Here is a 26,111-nt window from a genome sequence, read left to right as displayed (position 1 = left end):
TGATGGAGCGTGTCATAATAAGCGGAACGGTGGAAAGTTGCATGGCAATATATCTCGGAATGGCTATGGGAATGCCATAATAGGTAGGTATGGTGGCTGTTTTGAGGGAGGTATATGGTGGGTTTAAGGTACCGGCGAAAGTTGCGCGGTACTGGAGAGGCTAGCAATTGTGGAAGGGTGAGAGTGCGTATAATCCATGGAGTCAACATTAGTCATAAAGAACTCAGATACTTATTGCAAAAATCTATTTGTTATCGAAACAAAGTACTACGTGCATGCTCCTAGGGGGATAGTTTGGTAGGAAAAGACCATCGCTCGTCTCCGACCACCACTCATAAGGAGGACAATCAATAAATACATCATGTTTCAAATTTGTTGCATAACATTTACCATACGTGCATGCTACGGGACTTGCAAACTTCAACACAAGCATTTCTCAAATTCACAACTACTCAACTAGCACAACTTTGATATTATTACCTCCATGTCTCAAAACAATCATCAAGCATCAAACTTCTCTTAGTATTCAAAACACTCATAAGAAAATTTTACTAATCTCGAATATGTGGCATATTAGGGTTTTAAGAAAATTACCATGCTATTTAAGACTCTCAAAGATAATCTAAGTGAAGAATGAGAGTTTGTCTATTTCTTCAAAATAAAACTACCACCGTGCTCTAAAAGATATAAGTGAAGCACTAGAGCATCGACAAACTACTCCGAAAGATATAAGTGAAGATCAATGAGTAGTTGAATAATTATGCAACTATGTGAAGACTCTCTAACATTTAAGATTTTCAGATCTTGGTATTTTATTCAAACAGCAAGCAAAATTAAAGAAAAGAAAATGACGCTCCAAGCAAAACACATATCATGTGGTAAATAAAAATATAGCTCCAAGTAAAGTTACCGATGAACGAAGACGAAAGAGGGGATGCCTTCCGGGGCATCCCCAAGCTTAGGCTCTTGGCTATCCTTGAATATTACCTTGGGGTGACTTGGGCATCCCCAAGCTTAGGCTCTTGCCACTCCTTATTCCATAGTCCATCGAATCCTGACCCAAAACTTGAAAACTTCACAACACAAAACTTAACAGAAAACTCGTAAGCTCCGTTAGTATAAGAAAATAAATCACCACCTCAAGGTACTATAATTAACTCATTCTTTATTTATATTGGTGTTAAACCTATTGTATTCCAACTTATCTATGGTTTAGAAACTATTTTACTAGCCATAGATTCATCAAAATAAGTAAACAACACATAAAAACAGAATCTGTCAAAAACAGAATAGTCTGCAGTAATCTAGATCAAACATATACTTCTGGAACTCATAAAATTCTCAAATAAATTGCTTGACCTGAGGAATTTATCTATTAATCATCTGCAAAAAGAATTAACTAAATAGAACTTTCCAAATAAACATGGAGCAATTCTAAAGTTTCTGTTTTTTACAGCATGATCAACAAGACTCTCCCCAAGTCTTCCCAAAGGTTCTACTTGGCACAAACACCAATTAAAAGCATAAAACCACATCTAAAACGAGGCTAGATGAATTATTTATTACTAAACAGTAACAAAAAGCAAGTAATAAAAATAAAGTTGGGTTGCCTCCCAACAAGCGCTATCGTTTAACGCCCCTAGCTAGGCATGATGATTTCAATGATGCTCACATAAAGGATAAGAATTGTAACATAAAGAGAGCATCATGACGAATATGACTAGCACATTTAAGCCTAACCCTCTTCCTATGCATAGGGATTTTGTGAGCAAAAAACCTGTGGGAACAAGAATCAACTTGCATAGGAAGGTAAAACAAGCATAACTTCAAAACTTTAAGCACATAGAGAGGAAACTTAATATTATTGCAATTCCTACATGCATAAATTCCTCCCTCATAATAATTTTCAGTAGAATCATGAATGAATTCAACAATATAACCAGTACCTAATGAAGGAAATATACCCTAGAGGCAATAATAATGTTATTATTTTATTTCCTTATATCATGATAAATGTTTATTATTCATGCTAGAATTGTATTATCCGGAAATAGAATACTTGTGTGAATACATAGACAAACTAAAAGTCACTATTATGCCTCTACTTGACTAGCTCGTTAATCAAAGATGGTTATGTTTCCTAACCATAGACATGTGTTGCCATTTGATTAACGGGATCACATTATTAGGAGAATGATGTGATTGACATGACCCATTCCATTATCTTAGCACCCGATCGTTTAGTATGTTGCTATTGCTTTCTTCATGACTTATACATGTTCCTATGACTATGAGATTATGCAACTCCCGTTTGCCAGAGGAACACTTTGTGTGCTACCAAATGTCACAACGTAACTGGGTGATTATAAAGGAGCTCTACAGGTGTCTCCAAAGGTAAATGTTGGGTTGGCGTATTTCGAGATTAGGATTTGTCACTCTGACTGTCGGAGAGGTATCTCTGGGCCCTCTCGGTAATGCACATCACATAAGCCTTGCAAGCACTGCAACTAATGAGTTAGTTGTGAGATGATGTATTACGAAACGAGTAAAGAGACTTGCTGGTAACGAGATTGAACTAGGTATTGACATACCGACGATCGAATCTCGGGCAAGTAACATACCGATGACAAAGGGAACAACGTATGTTGTTATGCGGTCTGACCGATAAAGATCTTCGTAGAATATGTGGGAGCCAATATGAGCATCCAGGTTCCGCTATTGGTTATTGACCGGAGACGTGTCTCGGTCATGTCTACATTGTTCTCGAACCCGTAGGGTCCGCACGCTTAAGGTTTCGATGACAGTTATATTATGAGTTTATGAGTTTTGATGTACCGAAGTTAGTTCGGAGTCCCGGATGTGATCACGGACATGACGAGGAGTCTCGAAATGGTCGAGACATAAAGATTGATATATTGGAAGCCTATATTTGGACATCGGAAGTGTCCGGGTGAAATCGGCATTTTACCGGAGTACCGGGAGGTTACCGGAACCCCCCGGTAACCTAATGGGCCTTAATGGGCCTAGTGGAGAAAGAGGAGAGGAGGCCTAGGGGCCGCCCCGTGCCCCTCTCCCCCCCCCCAAGTTCGAATTGGACAAGGAGGGGGGCGCCCCCCCCTTTCCTTTCTTCCCTCTCCTCCTTCCCCGCCCCCCAAGTCCTAATCCAACTAGGGAAAGGGAGGGGAGTCCTACTCCCGGTAGGAGTAGGACTCCTCCTGCGTGCCTCCTGCTAGGTCCGGCTGCACCCCCCTTGGCTCCTTTATATACGGGGGCAGGGGCACCCCTAGACACACAAGTTGATCTCTAAGATCGTTATCTTAGCCGCGTGCGGTGCCCCCTTCCACCATAGTCCTCGATAATATTGTAGTGGTGCTTAGGCTAAGCCCTGCGACAATTGAACATCAAGATCGTCACCACGCCGTCGTGCTGACGGAACTCTTCCCCGACACTTTGCTGGATCAGAGTCCGGGGATCGTCATCGAGCTGAACATGTGCTAGAACTCGGAGGTGCCGTAGTTTCGGTGCTTGATCGGTCGGGCCGTGAAGACGTACGACTACATCAACCGCGTTGTCATAATGCTTCCACTGTCGGTCTACAAGGGTACGTAGATCACACTCTCCCCTCTCGTTGCTATGCATCACCATGATCTTGTGTGTGCATAGGAAATTTTTTGAAATTACTACGTTCCCCAACAGTGGCATCCGAGCCTAGGTTTTATGCGTGATGTTATATGCACGAGTAGAACACAAGTGAGTTGTGGGTGATATAACACTAGTAGAAAACGGAGCTTTAAAACCGGTTCGTAAGGGCACTAAAGGGCCCCCCTTTAGTACCGGTTCGGCACGAACCGGCGCTAAAGTGCCACCACGTGGCGTGAGCTCGCGCCCTGGTATGGGGGACCTTTAGTACCGGTTGGTGTTACCAACCGGTACTAAAGGTTTTTTTTGAATTTTTTTTGAAAATTTTGGAAATTTTTTATTATTATTATTATTTCGATTTTTAATTTTTCTGAATTATTTGGTGATTTAGTCTCTAATCACCTCTCTTAACTTCTCAAGTGTGGATCACTCATTCCAAATCATCTAACTTCCCGACCTGTCACCCATCCCTCTCACTACTCCAGCCCGAGCACGCCGTAGGCAGTCTCCATCGGATGCGGATTTTCGTGCTAAATTTTTTGATATATTATACGTTTTTTTCCGACATCGTATGCAAAAATTATAGCTGTTTTACATTTTCCCTACATTTTTTGCAAAACATGTCCAAATTTAAGTTTTCAAATTTTCCTAACTAGTAGATGTAGTAATATAAGTACCTCTCGAAGGATTTTATTTTTTGAAGTTTTTATCATTTTCTTTTGATTTTTTCAGAACTGAAATGGCGACACATGGGGGGTAGAGTTTGAAAATTGCCCTATAGTGTCGGTTTGTGTCACGAACCGGTACTAAAGGTGATCGTGGGGCCCCGGCCTGACGCCAGCCTGCCATCACCCCTTTAGTACCGGTTCGTGCCATGAACCGGTACTAAAGGTTCAACACGAACCGGCATTAATGCATAGCCGTTCGACCGGCACTAATGGAACCATTAGTGTCGGCTCAAATTCAAACCGGCACTAATGTGCTTCACGTTTGACCCTTTTTCTACTAGTGTAAGTCATACTGCTTACCAGCATGTCATACTTTGGTTCGGCGGTATTGTTGGACGAAGCGGCCCGGACCGACATTACGCGTACGCTTATGCGAGACCGGTTCTCCCAGCGTGCTTTGCACAAAGGTGGCTAGCGGGTGTCAGTTTCTCCAACTTTAGTTGAACCAAGTGTGGCTACGCCCGGTCCTTGCGAAGGTTAAAACAGCACCAACTTGACAAACTATCGTTGTGGTTTTGATGCGTAAGTAAGAACGGTTCTTGCTATGCCCGTAGCAGCCACGTAAAACTTGCAACAACAAAGTAGATGACGTCTAACTTGTTTTTGCAGGACATGTTGTGATGTTATATGGTCAAGACATGATGCTAAATTTTATTGTATGAGATGATCATGTTTGGTAACTGAGTTATTGGCAACTGGCAGGAGCCATATGGTTGTCGCTTTATTGTATGCAATGCAATTGCACTGTAATGCTTTACTTTATCACTAAACGGTAGCGATAGTCGTGAAAGCATAAGATTGGCGAGACGACAATGATGCTACGATGATGATCAAGGTGTCGCGCCGGTGACGATGGTGATCATAACAGTGCTTTGAAGATGGAGATCACAAGCACAAGATGATGATGGCCATATCATATCACTTATATTGATTGCATGTGATGTTTATCTTTTATGCATCTTATCTTGCTTTGATTGATGGTAGCATTTTAAGATGATCTCTCACTAATTATCAAGAAGTGTTCTCCCTGAGTATGCACCATTGCAAAAGTTCTTCGTGCTGAGACACCACATGATGATCGGGTGTGATAGGCTCTACGTTCAAATACAACGGGTGCAAAACAGTTGCACACGCGGAATACTCAGGTTATACTTGACGAGCCAAGCATATGCAGATATGGCCTCGGAACACGGAGACCGAAAGGTCGAGCGTGAATCATATAGTAGATATGACCAATGAAACTACTCCATCTCACGTGATGATCGGACATGGTTTAGTTGATTTGGATCACGTGATCACTTATAGGATTAGAGGGATGTCTATGTAAGTGGGAGTTCTTTAGTAATATGATTAATTGAACTTAAATTTATCATGAACTTAGTACCTGATAGTATCTTGCTTGTTTATGTTTGATTGTAGATAGATGGCCCATGTTGTTGTTCCGTTGAATTTTAATGCATTCCATGAGAAAGCAAAGTTGAAAGATGATGGTAGAAATTACACGGACTGGGTCCGTAACTTGAGGATTATCCTCATTTCTGCACAGAAGAATTACGTCCTGGAAGCATCGCTGGGTGCCAGGCCTGCTGCTGGGGCAACACCAAATGTTATGAACGTCTGGCAGAGCAAAGCTGATGACTACTCGATAGTTCAGTGTGCCATGCTTTACGGCTTAGAATCAGGACTTCAACGACGTTTTGAACATCATGGAGCATATGAGATGTTCCAGGAGTTGAAGTTAATATTTCAAGCAAATGCCCGGATTGAGAGACATGAAGTCTCCAATAAGTTCTATAGCTGCAAGATGGAGGAGAACAGTTCTGTCAGTGAGCATATACTCAAAATGTCTGGGTATAATAATCACTTGATTCAATTGGGAGTTAATCTTCCAGATGATTGCGTCATTGACAGAATTCTCCAATCACTTCCACCTAGCTACAAAAGCTTCGTGATGAACTATAATATGCAAGGGATGAATAAGACTATTCCCGAGCTCTTCACAATGCTGAAAGCTGCGGAGGTAGAAATCAAGAAGGAGCATCAAGTGTTGATGGTCAACAAGACCACTAGTTTCAAGAAAAAGCGCAAAGGGAAGAAGAAGGGGAACTTCAAAAAGAATAGCAAGCAAGTTGCTGCTCAAGAGAAGAAACCCAAAGCTGGACCTAAGCCTGAAACTGAGTGCTTCTACTACAAGCAGACTGGTCACTGGAAGCGGAACTGCCCCAAGTATTTTGCGGATAAGAAGGATGGCAAGGTGAACAAAGGTATATGTGATATACATGTTATTGATGTGTACCTTACTAATGCTCGCAGTAGCACCTGGGTATTTGATACTGATTCTGTTGCTAACATTTGCAACTCGAAACAAGGACTACGGATTAAGCGAAGATTGGCTAAGGACGAGGTGACGATGCGCGTGGGAAATGGTTCCAAAGTCGATGTGATCGCGGTCGGCACGCTACCTCTACATCTACCTTCGGGATTAGTATTAGACCTAAATAATTGTTATTTGGTGCCAGCGTTGAGCATGAACATTATATCTGGATCTTGTTTGATGCGAGACGGTTATTCATTTAAATCAGAGAATAATGGTTGTTCTATTTATATGAGTAAAATCTTTTATGGTCATGCACCCATGAAGAATGGTCTATTCTTATTAAATATCGATAGTAGTGACACACATATTCATAATGTTGAAGCCAAAAGATGCAGAGTTGATAATGATAGTGCAACTTATTTGTGGCACTGCCGGTTAGGTCATATCGTGTAAAGCGCATGAAGAAACTCCATACTGATGGACTTTTGGAACCACTTGATTATGAATCACTTGGTACTTGCGAACCGTGCCTTATGGGTAAGATGACAAAAACACCATTCTCCGGTACTATGGAGAGAGCAATAGATTTGTTGGAAATCATACATACAGATGTATGTGGTCTGATGAATGTTGAGGCTCATGGCGGATATCGTTATTTTCTCACCTTCAAAGATGACTTAAGCAGATATGGGTATATCTACTTAATGAAACATAAGTCTGAAACATTTGAAAAGTTCAAAGAATTTTAGAGTGAAGTTGAAAATCATCGTAACAAGAAAATAAAATTCCTACGATCTGATCGTGGAGGAGAATATTTGAGTTATGAGTTTGGTGTACATTTGAAACAATGCGGAATAGTTTCGCAACTCACGCCACCCAGAACACCACAGCGTAATGGTGTGTCCGAACGTCGTAATCGTACTTTACTAGATATGGTGCGATCTATGATGTCTCTTACCGATTTACCGCTATCGCTTTGGGGTTATGCTTTAGAGACGGCCGCATTCACGTTAAATAGGGCACCATCAAAATCCCTTGAGACGACGCCTTATGAACTGTGGTTTGGCAAGAAACCAAAGTTGTCGTTTGTGAAAGTTTGGGGATGCGATGCTTATGTGAAAAAACTTCAACCTGATAAGCTCGAACCCAAATCGAAGAAATGTGTCTTCATAGCATATCCAAAGGAAACTATTGGATACACCTTTTATCACAGATCCGAAGGCAAGACTTTTGTTGCTAAATTCGGAATCTTTCTAGAGAAGGAGTTTCTCTCGAAAGAAGTGAGTGGGAGGAAAGTAGAACTTGATGAGGTAACTGTACCTGCTCCCTTATTGGTAAGTAGTACATCACAGAAACCAGTTTCTGTGACACCTACACCAATTAGTGAGGAAGCTAATGATAATGATCATGAAACTTCAGAACAAGATACTACTGAACCTCGTAGATCAACTAGAGTAAGATCCGCACTAGAGTGGTACGGTAATCCTGTTCTGGAAGTCATGATAATAGATCATGATGAACCTACGAACTATGAAGAAGCGATGGTGAGCCCAGATTAAGCAAAATGGCTTGAAGCCATGAAATCTGAGAATGGATCCATGTATGAGAACAAAGTGTGGACTTTGGTTGACTTGCCCAATGATCGAACAGCAATAGAAAATAGATGGATCTTCAAGAAGAAGACTGACGCTGACGGTAATGTTACTGTCTACAAAGCTCGACTTGTCGCAAAAGGTTTTCGACAAGTTCAAGGGATTTACTACGATGAGACCTTCTCACCCGTAGCGATGCTTAAGTCCGTCCAAATCATGTTAGCAATTGCCGCATTTTATAGTTATGAAATTTGGCAGATGGATGTAAAAACTGCATTCCTGAATGGATTTCTGGAAGAAGAGTTGTATATGATGCAGCCGGAAGGTTTTGTCGATCCAAAGGGAACTAACAAAGTGTGCAAGCTCCAGCGATCCATTTATGGACTGGTGCAAGCCTCTCGGAGTTGGAATAAACGCTTTAATAGTGTGATCAAAGCATTTAGTTTTGTACAGACTTTTGGAGAAGCCTGTATTTACAAGAAAGAGAGTGGGAGCTCTGTAGCCTTTCTAATATTATATGTAGATGACATATTACTAATTGGAAATGATATAGAATTTCTAGATAGCATAAAGGGATACTTAAATAAAAGTTTTTCAATGAAAGACCTCGGTGAAGCTGCTTACATATTGGGCATTAAGATCTATAGAGATAGATCAAGACGCTTAATTGGACTTTCACAAAGCACATACCTTGACAAAGTTTTGAAGAAGTTCAAAATGGATCAAGCAAAGAAAGGATTCTTGCCTGTGTTACAAGGTGTGAAATTGAGTAAGACTCAATGCCCGACCAGTGCAGAAGATAGAGAGAAAATGAAAGATGTTCCCTATGCTTCAGCCGTAGGCTCTATCATGTATGCAATGCTGTGTACCAGACCTGATGTGTGTCTTGCTATAAGTCTAGCAGGGAGGTACCAAAGTAATCCAGGAGTGGATCACTGGACAGCGGTCAAGAACATCCTGAAATACCTGAAAAGGACTAAGGATATGTTTCTCGTATATGGAGGTGACAAAGAACTCATCGTAAATGGTTACATTGATGCAAGCTTTAACACTGATCCAGACGATTCTAAATCGCAAACCGAATACGTGTTTACATTAAACGGTGGAGCTGTCAGTTGTTGCAGTTCTAAACAAAGCGTTGTGGCGGGATCTACATGTGAAGCAGAGTACATAGCTGCTTCGGAAGCAGCAAACAAAGGAGTCTGGATGAAGGAGTTCATATCCGATCTAGGTGTCATACCTAGTGCATATGGTCCAATGAAAATCTTTTGTGACAATACTGGTGCAATTGCCTTGGCAAAGGAATCCAGATTTCACAAGAGAACCAAGCACATCAAGAGACGCTTCAATTCCATCCGGGATCTAGTCCAGGTGGGAGACATAGAGATTTGCAAGATACATATGGATCTGAATGTTGCAGACCCGTTGACTAAGCCTCTCCCACGAGCAAAACATGATCAGCACCAAAGCTCCATGGGTGTTAGAATCATTACTGTGTAATCTAGATTATTGACTCTAGTGCAAGTGGGAGACTGAAGGAAATATGCCCTAGAGGCAATAATAACATTATTATTTTATTTCCTTATATCATGATAAATGTTTATTATTCATGCTAGAATTGTATTATCCGGAAACATAATACTTGTGTGAATACATAGACAAACTAAAAGTCACTAGTATGCCTCTACTTGACTAGCTCGTTAATCAAAGATGGTTATGTTGTCATTTGATCAACGGGATCACATTATGAGGAGAATGATGTGATTGACATGACCCATTCCACTAGCTTAGCACCCGATCGTTTAGTATGTTGCTATTGATTTCTTCATGACTTATACATTTTCCTATGACTATGAGATTATGCAACTCCCGTTTGCCGGAGGAACACTTTGTGTGCTACCAAACGTCACAACGTAACTGGGTGATTATAAAGGAGCTCCACAGGTGTCTCCAAACGTAAATGTTGGGTTGGCGTATTTCGAGATTAGCATTTGTCACTCCGATTGTCGGACAGGTACTCTGGGCCCTCTCAGTAATGCACATCACATAAGCCTTGCAAGCACTGCAACTAATGAGTTAGTTGCGAGATGATGTATTACGAAACGAGTAAAGAGACTTGCCGATAACGAGATTGAACTAGGTATTGAGATATCGACGATCGAATCTCGGGCAAGTAACATACCGATGACAAAGGGAACAACGTATGTTGTTATGCGGTCTGACCGATAAAGATCTTCGTAGAATATGTGGGAGACAATATGAGCATCCAGTTTCCGCTATTGGTTATTGACCGGAGACGTGTCTCAGTCATGTCTACATTGTTCTCGAACCCGTAGGGTCCGCACGCTTAAGGTTTCGATGACAGTTATATTATGAGTTTATGAGTTTTGATGTACCGAAGTTAGTTCGGAGTCCCGGCTGTGATCACGGACATGACGAGGAGTCTCGAAATGGTCGAGACATAAAGATTGATATATTGGAAGCCTATATTTGGACATCAGAAGTGTTCCGGGTGAAATCGGCATTTTACCGGAGTACGAGGAGGTTACCGGACCCCCCCGGTAACCTAATGGGCCTTAATGGGCGTAGTGGAGAAAGAGGAGAGGAGGCCTAGGGGCTGCCGCGCGCCCCTCCCCGTCCGAATTGGCACAAGGAGGGGGGCGCCCCCCCCCCCCTTCCTTTCTTCCCTCTCCTCCTTCCCCCCCCCCCAAGTCCTAATCCAACTAGGGAAAGGGAGGGGAGTCCTACTCCCGGTAGGAGTAGGACTCCTCCTGCGCGCCTCCTCCTAGGGCCGGCCGCACCCCCCCCCCCTTGGCTCCTATATATACGGGGGCAGAGGCACCCCTAGACACACAAGTTGATCTCTAAGATCGTTCTCTTAGCCGTGTGCGGTGCCCCTTCCACCATAGTCCTCGATAATATTGTAGTGGTGCTTAGGCGAAGCCCTGCGATAGTTGAACATCAAGATCGTCACCACGCCGTCGTGCTGACGGAACTCTTCCCCGACACTTTGCTCGATCGGAGTCCAAGGATCGTCATTGAGCTGAACGTGTGCTAGAACTCAGAGGTGCCGTACTTTCGGTGCTTGAACGGTCGGGCCGTGAAGACGTACGACTACATCAACCGCGTTGTCATAATGCTTCCGCTGTCCGTCTACAAGGGTACGTAGATCACACTCTCCCCTCTCGTTGCTATGCATCACCATGATCTTGTGTGTGCGTAGGATTTTTTTTGAAATTACTACGTTCCCTAACACCTAAAGCATTCTTTTCATGATCTACAAGCATAGAAAATTTATTACTCTACACATAAGCAAAATTCTTCTCATTTGGAATAGTGGGAGTATCACAGGAAACTCGAATATTATAAATTGTTTCCACATTAAAAGAGTAATGTTCAGAGAAGGGGTAATCATAATCATGACAAGTTTTATAAATATAATCACTACTTTTTATAGCATAAGTATCATCACAATAATCATCATAAGTAGGAGGCATGCTATCATCATTATAAAGTTGCATATCAAAACTTGCGAGACTAAAAATATCATATTCATTAATCATAGCTTCCCCAAGCTTGGGACAAACATTAATTGCAGCAAATATATTCTCAAAAACATCATCTTCATCAAACATAGCATCCCCAAGCTTGGGCCTTTTCATATCATAAGCATAATCACTCTCATCATCAATAGTATGGATAGCACCAATAGTATAGCAATTATCATATTCTTCCAAGAAAGTACCAAAAAGATTTTCAAAATCATAAGAAGTATCATTATCTTCCACAATTATATTTTCATGAGGCACAATAGTAATAGGAGTAGCATTATTTGGGAGAGATATCTTTTTACCTCTCTTCCTTTTTATTTTCTTCTTCTTCACCACATCATGTGTGGGTTCAATCCTCTTTATGGAGCTCCTTATTAATGAGATTGGTTGAATAGGAGGCTCCTCCTCGTTACCTGATTCATCATAAGAAATAATAGGAGGATATTGGGAAGTCTCTTCCCTTTCTTTAGTATTCTCTTCATATTCTATTTGTTTTGTTTTCTTTATGTAATTGTCAATATAAGGATTTTCAATACAATTCACCGCACAATACATATAAATTTCCTCTACATCAAATCCAAGAAGTTTATAACTGGCAAATTCTGGAAGACAATTAGTTATACATTTAATTTCTTCGTAACCCATAAGCAAACAAAGTTCATCATGATGTGCAAGTGAAATCAAGTCATCACAATTTTTGGACACGATACGATCATGAAACAATTTGCACTGGGTATTGAAATGATCATGTTCATTACAAAGCTCACAAGTATGGCCACTATAATTTAAATTTTCAGCACATTCATCTAACCTTTCTTGCAACAATTTAGTTTCTAAGTACTTATGCCTCTTGCAATATCTATATTCCCTATTTGGTGTGTTCGTACAAACCCAATGCACTCCACAAAAATTGACATGTTTATAGGAGACATTTTCATCATAACTAGTGCAATCATCATTAGTATCATGGATATTCAAAGAATTCATACTAACAACATTGTAATCATGCTCATCATTCAAATATTTAGTGCCAAACATTTTATAGATTTCTTCTTCTAGCACTTGAGCACAATTATCCTTTCCATCATACTCACGAAAGATATTAAAAAGGTGAAGCGTATGAGACAAACTCAATTCCATTTTTTTAGTTTTCTTTTATAAGCTAAACTAGTGATTAAACAAGAAACTAAAAGACTCGATTGCAAGATCCAAAGATATACCTTCAATCGCTAACCTCCCCGGCAACGGCGCCAGAAAAGAGCTTGATGTCTACTACACAAAATTCTTCTTGTAGACGTTGTTGGGCCTCCAAGTGCAGAGGTTTGTAGGACAGTAGCAAATTTCCCTCAAGTGGATGACCTAAGGTTTATCAATCCATAGGAGGCGTAGGATGAAGATGGTCTCTCTCAAGCAACCCTGCAACCAAATAACAACGAGTCTCTTGTGTCCCCAACACACCCAATACAATTGTAAATTGTATAGGTGCACTAGTTCAGCAAAGAGATGGTGATACAAGTGGTATATGGATGGTAGATAAAAGTTTTTGTAATCTCAAAATATAAAAACAGCAAGGTAATGAATGATAAAAGTGAGCGTAAACGGTATTGCAATGCTAGAAAACAAGGCCTAGGGTTCATACTTTTGCTAGTGCAAGTTCCCTCGGCAATAATAGCATAATTGGATCACGTAACTATCCCTCAACATGCAACAAAGAGTCACTCCAAAGTCACTAATATCGGAGAATGAACGAAGAGATTATGGTAGGGTATGAAACCACCTCAAAGTTATTCTTTCCAATAAATCCGTTGGGCTATTCCCATAAGTGTCACAAACAGCCCAAGAGTTCGTACTAGCATAACACCTTAAGACAGAAATCAACCAAAACCCTAATGTCACCAAGATACTCCAATGTCACCTCAAATATCAGTGGGTATGATTATACGATATGCGTCACACACTCTCAGATTCATCTATTCAACCAACAAATACGACCTCAAAGAGTGCCCCAAAGTTTCTACCAGAGAATCACGACAAAACGTGTGCCAACCCCTATGCATAGGTTCATGGGCGGAACCCGCAAGTTGATCACCAAAACATACATCAGGTGAATCATGTGATAACCCATTGTCACCATAGATACGCACGACAAGACATACATCATTTTTTCTCAAATCTTTAAAGACTCAATCCGATAAGGTAAATTCAAAGGGGAAACTCAATCCATTACAAGGGAGTTGAGGGGGGAAGAACATCATAGGATCCAAATATAATAGCAAAGCTCGCGATACATCAAGATCGTATCACCTCAAGAACATGAGAGAGAGATATCACACACATAGCTACTGGTACATACCCTCAGCCCCGAGGGACAACTACTCCCTCCTCGTCATGGAGAGCACCGGGATGATGAAGATGGCCACCGGAGAGGGATTCCCCCTCCGGGAGGGTGCCGGAACAGGTCTAGATTGGCTTTCGGTGGCTACGGAGGCTTTTGGTGGCGGAACTCCTGATCTATTGTGCTCCCCGATGTTTTTAGGGTATATGGAGATATATAGGCGGAAGAAGTACGTCAGGGGGGCCACGAGGGGCCCACGAGGGTGGAGGGCGCGCCCTAGGGGGGTGGGCGCCCCTCCCTACCTCATGGCCTTCTCGAAGCTTCCTTGATGTAGACTCCAAGTCTCCCGGGTAGCTTACCTTCCAAAAATGAGTTCCGTGAAGTTTTAGGTCAATTGGACTTCGTTTGATTTTCCTTTTCTTCAAAACCCTAAAATAGGCAAAAAAACAGAAACTGGCACTGGGCTCTGGGTTAATAGGTTAGTCCCAAAAATAATATAAAAGTGCATATAAAACATCGAAGGTTGATAATATAATAGCATGTAACAATAAAAAATTATAGATACGTTGGAGACGTATCACTCAGCCTCTTGATGGATTCACTCCTGATCCGCCAAGTTAACGGCTCCACCCTGTGCCGGCTCATGGCTACGCGGTTGATTACGGCGTTGAGCATTGATTGACATAGCGGCTGAGTCCATATGCCTGCTATAGCTCGGGCTCCGGCTTGGGCGAGGGGTTGAATGGATTCTGTCTCGACAATAAGAGTACACATCCTGCTGCGCCAGAGCCGTCTGAAGAATTCTCTCACCCTTCGTGTTTCAATTGTTGTCGGAGAGTCGCCTTCCATCGAGGGAGCCACCAAATGAGCCGACGCAGCAATGAGATTCTCCAAAGGATTAGAAAAGTGACCCGGTGGTATTGGTGTGTAATGAGGTGAAGCGGTATATATACGAGGTGGTTCCATGGCCCGCGGTTGAACCGGCGCCCCAGCCCCGGGTGTCGTGATCCGCTTTGCCTCCGGCGGGTTACTTGGACCAGCTCCGGGTTTGTGAAAAAGGTTCCTAGGATCGTACGTCAGAGGCAGACATGACTGAGTTTTCTGGTGCCTTCTCCTCATGACCTCGTTTGACGCGTTCAGATCCACCGAGAGCCGGAAAGTCTCCGCTTGAAGCTGCTGAGCATGAGCATCCAAAGCCGCCCGCTCCGCGGCCATTCTGACCTCTTCTGCTGCTAAATTTTCCTTGGCATGTGCCATCTCTTCGCGTAGTCGTGCCACCTCCACGTCATGCTGAGCCTTATCTGCCGGCTCCACCACAACAGTCAACAGAGCCGTTAACTTATCCATGAGGTCCATTAGCATCTGAGCCGGGGGCGCACGGGGTCTCCTGACCCGGCCGCTGCCGACCCGGTGGTTATTGCTGCTGCAGCCGTGGAGTTCTACCCGGGTTGAGTGCCAGCCATGAAGACTCCGGTTCGATTCAGCGGCTCAAAGGTGTCCGGAATACTACTGCCATCGGAACAGCCCTCAAGCATGCCATCTTGCAGCTGATACAAAGAATCTGTCTCGCCTGTTGATGACGTAGCATCAGATTAGATGGCCGTCTCACCGCCATCCACTGATCCTTCAGAGAATTCACCTCCATGGATGCAACCCACGAAGGCATGCCTCACGGCAGGTTGAGCCCGGGCAGATCTCACGCGCTGAGCCATCTCGATAAGGTTTGTTTAGACGTCCGGCTCAGGGTCTGACTCGCTGATCCGGCTGATGAAGACGTGGATTCCGCCAAAGGGGACCCGGTATCCGTACTCAATTGAGCCGGCCTCGGGGCCCCAACCTTCATCGTCGATGTAGAGCTTGCCGCGACGACTCTTGGTCATCCGGCCCATAGTGTATCCCTTGAGCCCTTCATAGTTGCCCTTCAAGAACTCAAATGCACCATGCGCTGGCCCCACGGTGGGCGCCAACTGTCATGGAATTGTCACGACAGATGTCCTAGCAAAAGGACTTAGTCATAGGGCCATCGCAACTAGGAAGCTTAAAGGGTTAATCGGGACAAAGGACACGAGAGGTTTATACTAGTTCGGCCCCTTACGATGATGGTAAAAGCCTACGTCTAGTTGTGTTGGAATTGCTGGGGTTTCGATGACCACGGAGCTAATCTGCTAGCTTGGCTATCGATCTCTTGTTTTTTCTCCTAAGCCGCCGGGTCGTCCCCTTATATACATGGGTTGACGCCTAGCAGCCTACAGAGTTCCGACCGGCTCATAAAACGTGTCCGGCTCGGTGACTTCTTTTATATGCCTTTCTTTACACTAGTAGAAAAGGGAGCTTTGGTCCATGCCGGGTAAGCCCATTAGTCCCGGTTCAGTGCAGAACCGGGACCAATGGGTGCATTTATCCCGGTTCGTGCGGCTAAGGCATTAGTCCCGGTTCACCTGGGCCCTTTAGTCCCGGTTCGTGCCACGAACCGGGACTAAAGGGTGCGATGCCCATTAGTCCCGGTTGGTGGCACCAACCGGTACTAAAGGTTAGACCTTTAGTCCCGGTTGGTGCCACCAACCGGGACTAATGGGCTTTGAGGCATTAGTGCCTGTTCATGGCACGAACCGGTACTAAAGGTCCCATCTTCAAACTCCCCCCCCCCCCCCCCCCCCGTGGACCGCCTTTTCAGTTTTAGAAAAAACAGAAGAAAATAATGGAAATGTCAATAAAAAGAAAATAAAATAAGTTTTCCATGTGATATGTGGTCTAGTTGTTGGGAAAATTTACAAATATGAATTTCGGCTTTATTTACAAAATCTCTGTGGAATTTGTAAAATGGGCATAACTTTTGCATATGAACTCGGATTAAAAAGTTTTTTATATGAAAAATCATCTACTCGAAAAGTTACATCCGATGGAGACCGCCTACGGCCTGTTTGCAAATTTGTAGAATCCTCATATTCCAAAAGGAAAAAAAGTTATGCTCAAATTTCAGTTTTTTTAAATTTTCAGTAAATCTAGTCAAACTATGGTTAAACTACTTATTCAAGAGGTATTAGTGTTACTAAATAATTATTCAAGAATATTAGTGTTATTAAATAATTATTTCACCTTTTTTGAATTTTGGTCAAATCTGGTCAAACTATGGTCAAACTGTGGTCAAACAATGGTCAAACTACTTATTCAAGAAATATTAGTGTTACTAAAAAATTATTGTTTTTTAGAACAATAGTTTTAAACTCAAACAATGAAATATGTGACTTCATGCTCAAGCTAAATTCCTGAGGGTTAATAGGATTGACATCTTACTATTGTCAGGGAAACAACAAGTGCAGACTTGGAAACGAGGGAGAATAGAACCCGGAAGTTAAGCGTGCTCAGGCTGGAGTAGTGAGAGGATGGGTGACCGTTCGGGAAGTTAGATAATTTGGAATGATGAGTGGTGATTAGAGATTAAATTGAGCAGTGATGAGGGGTGATTAGAGATTAGAGGTTAAAATAATTCAGAAATTTGAAAATAAAAAAAATTCAAAAAAAAAATTCAAAAATATTTTCAAAAAAAAAATCAAAAAATTCCTTTAGTACCGGTTGGTGTTACCAACCGGGGCTAAAGGTGGACCGGCCACGTGGAGGGCCTTTAGTCCCGGTTCTGGATTGAACCGGGACTAAAGGGTCAGGGCATTAGTACCGACCCTTTAGTCCCGGTTCCAGAACCGGGACTAAAGGCCCTTACAAACCGGGACTAAAGGCCCTTTTTCTACCAGTGTTACAAGTCTTTTTTTACATACTGCGGTTTACAATATTGGGCCTTAAGCCGCCTCTGGGCTTAGGCCTTCTACAAGTCTTAATAAACTATTGCCTTGAATATTACGGGGCTTCTTTTGTAACCCGCCATTGGGGTTGACCTGGCCCCTCCTGGGCGGTTCTTACCTGGTAGCTATATTCCCAACAAGAATTCTGTAATTTTGTAGATTTAAAACTGTTTTTAAAGCACAAGGAATTAGAGAAAGTAATATATATGAAAAAGTTGGGTCTCAATGATATCTCTCCAACGGTGTATCGTTTGCATCATTCCGATGAGTTGTTTAGAAAAAAAATGAAAATACGCTTGCTGCCACTAGTCGGGCGCCGCACCATTTTTGAAACTACTCTTAAACCATGAGGAAGGGGGGAACCGGTGGCGGAGGGTTGACGCAGAGAAGGTGGAAGAGTGGTGGTGGGGGGCGGTTGCGGGAAGAAGGAGGCGGGTCAGGTGGGGGCAAAGTTTTTTCTCGCCTTGCTGCAGTTTGTTTTCGTGGATGGATGCTCCTATTCGGTTCGGTGGGTGGGTTAACAGGGTGTTAGCAGAATAAGGACTAGTGTTATCAGAATAAGGTCTTAAGGGTGTTATCATAATAGACCCACCATATATATATATGTATATATATATATACTACTACATGATAGTATATATGACGTTTGCGGTAAATACCCCTAGATGATAGGATGTATTTCTCTCTCTCTCTCTCTCTCTCTCTCAATATGCATGCATATAAATCGAATTCTACACTAATTAAGCATGAATTGGATTCTCTACACTAAGCATATCAATTAGAATGTACACAACTAGTTAAGCACATCAGCAGATTCCACAGTAAACATATTAATTGGACACGAAGTAAGAATGAATTGGATTCTCTACACTAGGCATATCAATGAGAATGTACACAACTAATTAATCACAATAGCATATTCCACACTGAACATAAGAACTAGATTCTACACTAAGTAATACATATGATGACATGGCGGCTAGTTACATTGGTCCTTGTCAGTCGGGTCAGGAATGGCACCGTGACGTAATGATCACGGGACGAAAGTTTGTCCAAGAGGGCAATCTTTGGTCAAAGACGACATCCTAGATAACAGTTAGCTTGGGTCTTTGTTCTCTTAAGGAGAAGGTGATCAGTTCACTCTTATTGAGATGATTGTGGGCAAGGAAACGATCCCATTCATCTCCTCCCAGCTGGGTCATCGTTAGTCCTTTTTTTGACCTCCAAAGTGTAGGGGTCTCCGGATGCCTCAAAGACCACAATGTCTTTGGCCAGCTCATTGAATTTCAACCTCACATTGCATGAGACGATCTATGTAACAAAAAATAGGAACACACACAACATTAATGGTTATAGCAAAAAAAAACAGAATTATATCCTGTCATAGAAGGTTTGTTGTTAGCGCCGAAAAAACATAGCACCGTTGGAAGTAGATGCCAGATAGATCGCTGGTCTCAAGGTAGATGGCGCACTTTGACTTGCGTATTTCACAAGATGGTGAATGCGTCATTCTACAAAAAAAAACATATCATTTTGCACATTACAGCAACCAGATTCTACGTACTAAGTGTAGAACCGGATTGTACAGTACTAAATCGAATTCTAACTACTAAGTATCATCAGATTCTAGCTATTAATCAATCAACACGAAAGACTACTATCCAATTTTACATTAAAACATATTCAACACTAAAAAAAATCTAGCTACAATACTCAAACTTCTAGCTACACTACTCAATCAACATCAGGAGGGGAAGCAAAGGGGCGCGAGGGGAGGGGATCACACCTGATCACCCAGAGGTGGCGGCAGTGGCGATGAGCAGCAACGCCGGGTGAGGTTTGGAGGTGGCGGTGGCAAGGTGCTAACTGCTAAGTGTATTGTAAATCTCTAGAGATTGTGTACCCATTGATTCTCATAGTGAAATTTGTGTGGACTGGTTTGTTCGTGCCTGTATTTTTACTGTCATTTTCCGGAGGTTCTTCCACGTAAAACCATTGCATCATTTGTACATATTGTTACGTTAGTCCGTTTCTTGTTGACTAAAGCTATCTGAAAGTTCACTATAAACTGAGCTGCATGCTAGGGGTGAGAGGGGGGGGGGGGGGGGGTGTGATATTGTGCATATTTACGTAACGTGTCGATGAATTAGTACTCCAATTCTTTTTTTATGCATATAAGATTTGTTAAGTCAAAGTTCATAAAGTTTGATCAACTTTAATAGAAAATATATCAACACTTAGAATACGAAATCAATATCATTAGATGCGTCATGAATTTAATTTTCATATTGTGTAACTTTAGTATTATTGTAGGTGTTGATATTTTTTTTTATATAAATGCGGTCAAACTAAACTTTACGACCTTCGATTTCAGACAAATATTATATGCAGACTAAAATGACCAGAGGGAGTACATTGCTTTGTTGCTGTTTAGCCCCAATACAACAAAGCAGTGGACCTGTCCTATAACAGGTGAAAACAAAACACTTCCGGCAACTATCTAATGTGGTGTTCTAACTGCGGTTTGATCATAATTATGTTAAGCACAATGCTCAAGATCCAGCATCTACATGAATTCCACCTCAAACATATGGATGCCGTTGTTGGCGTGGTTGCTGCCATTGGTGTTGTCGTTTTGCTGGTCGAAGACCTGGCTGTTGGCCACCGCCGCGGACGGCATCGTGCTGGAGCACACCGACGAACGTGACATGATGTTGCTATTGTGCAGGAGGGAGGTGATGAAGTGTTGCTGCTCCTGATGGTGGTGGAGCTGCATGGAGTTGCTGAGCTGCTGCTGGCGGCGGTCCTTCTCCGGGGGCACGCCCAGGGCGAGCGTCATCTGCCTCGCCGCCGCTAGCCTGGCCTGGCCCTGCTGAAGGCAGCTGGTCGCGCTCGTGTAGGTTGCGCTCAAAGCTGATCGACGATCGTACGTACATACAAATTAGCCCCGATAAATGACGACCAATTGCACTAGGTAGGATGCAATTAGCTAAAGAAAATCTGTTGGCTTACTGTTATTGTCGCCGGCGTAGGAGCTGGAGATGCCCCCGGCGTTTTGTTTCCTGGAAGGCACGGCCAAGTCCTTGGACACCGCCCCCGCGCCGCTGGCCACCGGTTTCCTCCGGCGACGGTTGTGCTCTGCGAGCCTCTTCCTGCAGCTCCTCTTGGTCTGGTCGAACTCCGTGATCACGTGGAACCTAAAATTAAAATTCTAGCTAGCTCAACAAGATGTACGCATGTGAATCCAATGTTGAACATAGATACCACACCTCACATCATTGGTCAATGCGAAAATAAAGCAGGAGCAGATATATGGCCAGGGCAAAAGGCTGGCACATGATCAGCCGCTCGTTGCAGCAGAAATTTATTTGTTACTGAAGAGAAAACCGTTCCAGCTGTTCCTGAATAGCTTCCTTCAAAAGGATTTCAGCTTGCTCGGTGAATGTCTTGCTAGAAGATATAATTTCTTGGAATTGAAGTTTCGTATCTTTTAGATGTTTACGTAACTCATCCAGAAATTTATTTACCTATTCAATTTCTAACGAATCAAGATATCCTCTTGTTCCGGTATAAATGGTAGCTATCTGCTCTTGCACTGGGCAATTCCCTTAATCGTCGACCCTTTGCCAATTGATTCTGACTTGTTTTATCGAGAGCAGAGGCGAATTGTCCAAAGGCTTGTAACTATGTAGGACTGGACACGAGCCGAGCCGAGCCGAGTCTGATCCGAGCCTGGCTTTGGCTCGCTCTGGAGCGGCTCGGCTCGGCTCGGCTCGCTCAGCCAACGAGCCTATTTCAGGTGGCTCGGCTCGTTTCAGGTATGGCTCGGCTCAGACCGAGCCGGCTCGTAAGCTAGCTGCCACCAGAACCTCTTTTACCGGCAAACCTTAGTTTATAGTCCACAATCTTGATTTTTTGCAGCAATTAAACCCATATTGCTAAAAATGAAACATCCAGCAGTCTATTGTTTTAAGAAATGGTCATACTAATGAAAAATAAGCTTTCTTCTATGAATTCTTCTACGAAAACTGTAACAATGGAACAAATATGAGAGAAAGAATTGGGCAGCGTTTGTATTGAATTTTGGACAGAACTTCCTTTGAACTTTACACAGCAAAACATCAAATGTTGAGAGCCAAACAAATAAATTTTGTATAGCCTAACACTTACCACTTTGACATAAAAAATGAGAAAATGTAGAGGAAATGGTTTAAAAAATGGCCTAGTGAACGTTGACAGCCAAACAAATATTGACAACAGTCTATATTGCTAATAATGCAACATCTAGTAGTCTATGGTTTTAAAAATGGTCATAGTGACGAAAGATAAGCTTTCTTCTATGAAAAGTGTAGAGGAAATGGAACAAATATGTCAAACAAAGAATTGGGCAGCATTGCTTTTTAATTTTGGACAGTACCTCCTTTGAACTTTATACAGCAAAAATATTGAACGTTGACAGCCAAACAATGCAATTTTGTACATCATAACACTTAGCGCTTTGACATCAAAATGAGAATCTTCCTCCTCAAACAGAGTATCTTGATCAGGCACTGATCTTGATCATCCTTGTTCTCCTCTTCATCATCATCCTCCGCTTGCTTATGATGCTTCATTGCCTAGCACACAAAAACAGCACACACATGAGCTTAGACACGCATATATTTAACTTTTTGATAGCAAATACAGCATATACATGAGCTTGTACAAACTTATATTTGACTTTCGGATACAAAAACAACACATACATGAGCAGATGAGCTTGCACACACACATATTTTTGACCTTTGGATAGCAAAAACAGCAAACACATGAGCTTGGACATACATATTTGGTACAAACATACCGGTGAAGATATAGCCTCCCTCTCGGAGTCGTTTGTGAAGCCAGAGGCGGCGGCGATCGCGGAACGCACACTGGCATCGGTGGGGTCAGCGAGACATCGACACTGCGGAGTTTATTTTACCCTAAACAACAACTCAGCGAGCAGGACATTGCTGTAATCTTTCGCCCGCTTCCTCGGCAGCGGCTTCCTTGGCAGCGACGCAGTAGCTGCATTGCCCTTCCCCTTCCCCTTCTGCTTCCCGGAAGGCCGGGACAGGCGGCGTAGTCTTTATACTGGAAATCAAGCTCCTCTTCTTCCCCTTTTCCTTGTCCATTCTTGCGACGGCAGGGCTCTGCACACATCAGCAAAGAACAAATGGTCAGTCATCAACAAAATTTTACATAGATAATAAAATAACCAGTCTACACAATCAATCACAAAGCAAATTCATCCATCCATCAATAAAATTCGTGCAGCATCCATCCTAGCTAGCTGCACTCTCCAGCCAACAAGCACAAGCATCCATCCATTAAATTCGTGTAACATCCATCCATCGCGTTTCCTAGCTAGCTGCGACCTCCAGCCACAATCACAAGCATCCATACATGATACATCCATCAAATTCGTGCGTGTGTGTGCGCCAGTGCGGGGAGCTAGCGCTAGGGATGGGAAGGACAGAGGAGATCGCTTACCTACTCATGTTATTCGGTGAGAAACCAGGGGAGACGCGTTCGCTGTGCTGAGGGAAAGCTGCGTCGGACGTCGCCATCGGTGCCGAACCCGACGAGTCCAGCTTGCGGCGCGGCGAGGAGAGGGGTGGCGGCGCCGGGAAGAGAAAGGGAGAAAGGGGAGGAAACCGCGTCGCGTGCTCTCGCTGCTGTGACCTAACGCCATCCGAGGCCGACGGGATTGGGCTGGGCCTGAACGAGTCACCGAGTTGGACCGGGCGAAACTCGGCTCGGCTCGGTCGGGAATCGGGCCTATTTTCCCAGCTCGGCTCGCCTAATTATCCTATCGGGCCGAGCTGTAACGGGCCGAGCTGGAGCGAGCTTCGAGCCGAGCCTAAAAGCTCGCTCGTACGTCCAGCCCTATAACTATGCGAATTGAGCTAGTTTCAATTTTGATTTGCCAGCTACTTGTTTCATGGGTTTAATTTGAGCCGCGGATCCTACTCCAATGTTTTAAATAGCAGTCTATCAAAAATAGCGGCGGGACTCAAAATCAGCTATAGCGGGTTATATCGAGGTACAGCGGGCTATTTGTGAAGGCCATATAGCCGGCTATTTAAAACTATGTGCAGCACACAGCAATCTGAAGTCTGAAGCTAGCACAAAGAACGCGGCCTTTTGACAGTCTTTTTGTTTTGGTGATCCTGTCTCCATATCGACCGATGCCCAGGACAGCAAAAACGCCATGGAAAAGCTCTTGTTTGTGCTGCATGGAGTAGTGTTTTGTGTTTTTTCTTTGACATGACTGGTCGTCGCTGAGACTGAGACTTGCTTTTGCACCATGGCCGCCGCAACGGAAAAGCGACATGAACCAAAAACTGATTGAAGACTGAAAAGGCAAGCAGTTTGCGCTGGCCCTAGCTTAGCAAAGCTGGAACCTGGTAAGGTATACTATACGTACCGTAACGGAAAGAGGGATACTGCTATGTTGAGAGAGAGAGAGAGAGAGAGAGATACTGTAACGTTCACGTTCCTAGAGAGAGATGGACAGTGGAGTGGGTCTGTGGGTGTGGCTCTGACCTGCTGCATTGCTGGCAGAAGCGCTGCTGCTTGCCGGCGGCGGAGACAAGCGCCGCCTTGGCGTGGTACTCGCACACCTTGTGGCGCCGGTGGTAGTGCTTGGCGCCGGAGAGGTCCGCCTTGCAGTACTCCACCTGGCACCGAGGCGGCTGGCGGTGGACGCGGCCGAATCCCAGGTCGAACACGCTGCCAAGACGGGACCGCATGAGCATCGGGTCCACCGCCATCATGTCGCCGGTGGGGAAGCAGGTCCGCTGGCCGTGGTTCAAGTCTATCCTCCCCGCGTCCCCGGCGCCGCCCTCGCGCTTCACCATCCCAAGAGCCGGGCACACGTCACCGTGACCGTGCATGGCCATCGGCGGCATCTGCAGCTGCATCCCGGACATGGGCGGCGGCGCCATGTGGACCAGCCCACAGCCGCCGTTGCCGTTGGAAGGCAGCGCCAGCATCTGGTGGTGCGGCGCCTCCTGGAACTGGTTGAAGGCGGCCGCTGCCGCCGGGAAGTGGAAGTTGTCGAGTATCATCGCCCCCTCGTGGGGCTGGCCTCCTCCTCCGCCACCAGCCATCATGCTGGCGGCGAGCTCAAAGCCGACGTAGGGCGGCGGCTGCATTGCTGCTAACGGTAAGTCGTCGCCGGCCGCCGCGTTCATCCTGCCGCTGCTCATCATGGCTGAGTGAGTGGTCGTAGCTGAACAAGGGAGGGCTGGGGGAGCTAGGAGGCTTGTGCTCGCTAGCTGTATGTGAGGTAGGGACTGGTGAGGTTGTGCCGCGCTGTGTAAGGTTGTGGAGGGCGCAGAGGTGGTTAAAAAGGGCGAGTGGAGGAGGAGAGTGATGAGAGTGTGCGTGTCCGGGAGTGGCATGTACTATGTGTCAGCTGCCTCTCACTGGACCAAGATGAAAGGGCCTTCTCCTTGCTGTTCGCGTGCAAAAGGAAATATTGAAGAAATAAAAAAAATCTATAATTTCAAGATATCAAACTTAGTCAACCATTCTACTCACGTGTCAATTTTCTGAAGGAATGACACTGGGTTATACCACAGTGAAGAAAATACAATCCGGCCTTAATATTCATTCAATCAGTGTTTCCGAATGTACTAGCTTTGATTTTATCATTTTTGCCTAGAATGACATGGTTGTTATTTCTTCGTGAAACTTCATACTTGAGTAGAATCGTTAGTAGAAAAAGGGCCATTTGTCCCGGTTCATAAGGCCCATCTGTCCCGGTTGGGGAACCGGGACTAAATGGTCGTTACTAATGCCCTAAACCTTTAGACCCGGTTTTTATACTAACTGGGACAGATGGGCCTCCACGTGGCCGTTCCGGCGAGCCCAAGCACGGGGGCCTTTGGTCCCGGTTGATAGCACCAACCGGGACCAATAAGCTTCTACGCGTCAGCATTTCAGGGGCTGGTTTTTTTTTGAAGGAGGTGGTTTAGGGGTTTTGGGGGTTAATTTAGGTTGGTATATAGGTAGATAATAGAGAGACGTGTCCTCTCTTATCTTGGTGCTACTGCTGCTGCTATGCCTAAACATGACTTAGATTGAAGTAAAGCAACATGTGGTGCATGTCGAAAATAATACT

At 43.9% G+C, this 26,111-nt stretch overlaps 1 protein-coding gene and 1 long non-coding RNA gene across 2 annotated transcripts; both read right to left on the bottom strand.

The window, feature by feature from the left end:
* Window positions 1-20,345: 20,345 nt before the first annotated feature.
* LOC123149349 (squamosa promoter-binding-like protein 10) lies at window positions 20,346-25,289 on the bottom strand. The gene is made up of 3 exons (XM_044568993.1): window positions 24,530-25,289; window positions 20,972-21,156; window positions 20,346-20,872 (listed from the first exon to the last, which is right to left on the bottom strand). Exons 1-3 carry the CDS (start codon window positions 25,195-25,197, stop codon window positions 20,526-20,528), a joined length of 1,200 nt encoding a protein of 399 aa, XP_044424928.1. The 5' UTR covers window positions 25,198-25,289; the 3' UTR covers window positions 20,346-20,525.
* LOC123149350 (uncharacterized) lies at window positions 22,331-23,713 on the bottom strand. Its single transcript, XR_006474604.1, has 3 exons — window positions 23,474-23,713; window positions 22,803-23,133; window positions 22,331-22,575 (listed from the first exon to the last, which is right to left on the bottom strand). It is a non-coding gene; the product is annotated as an uncharacterized lncRNA (long non-coding RNA).
* Window positions 25,290-26,111: the final 822 nt, after the last annotated feature.

The sequence above is a fragment of the Triticum aestivum genome, chromosome 7A, assembly GCF_018294505.1.
Source record: "Triticum aestivum cultivar Chinese Spring chromosome 7A, IWGSC CS RefSeq v2.1, whole genome shotgun sequence".
In the NCBI taxonomy this organism is placed as follows: Eukaryota; Viridiplantae; Streptophyta; class Magnoliopsida; order Poales; family Poaceae; genus Triticum; species Triticum aestivum.
Note: the sequence above shows the minus strand (reverse complement) of the source record. Positions and strands in the feature narration are given on the sequence as shown.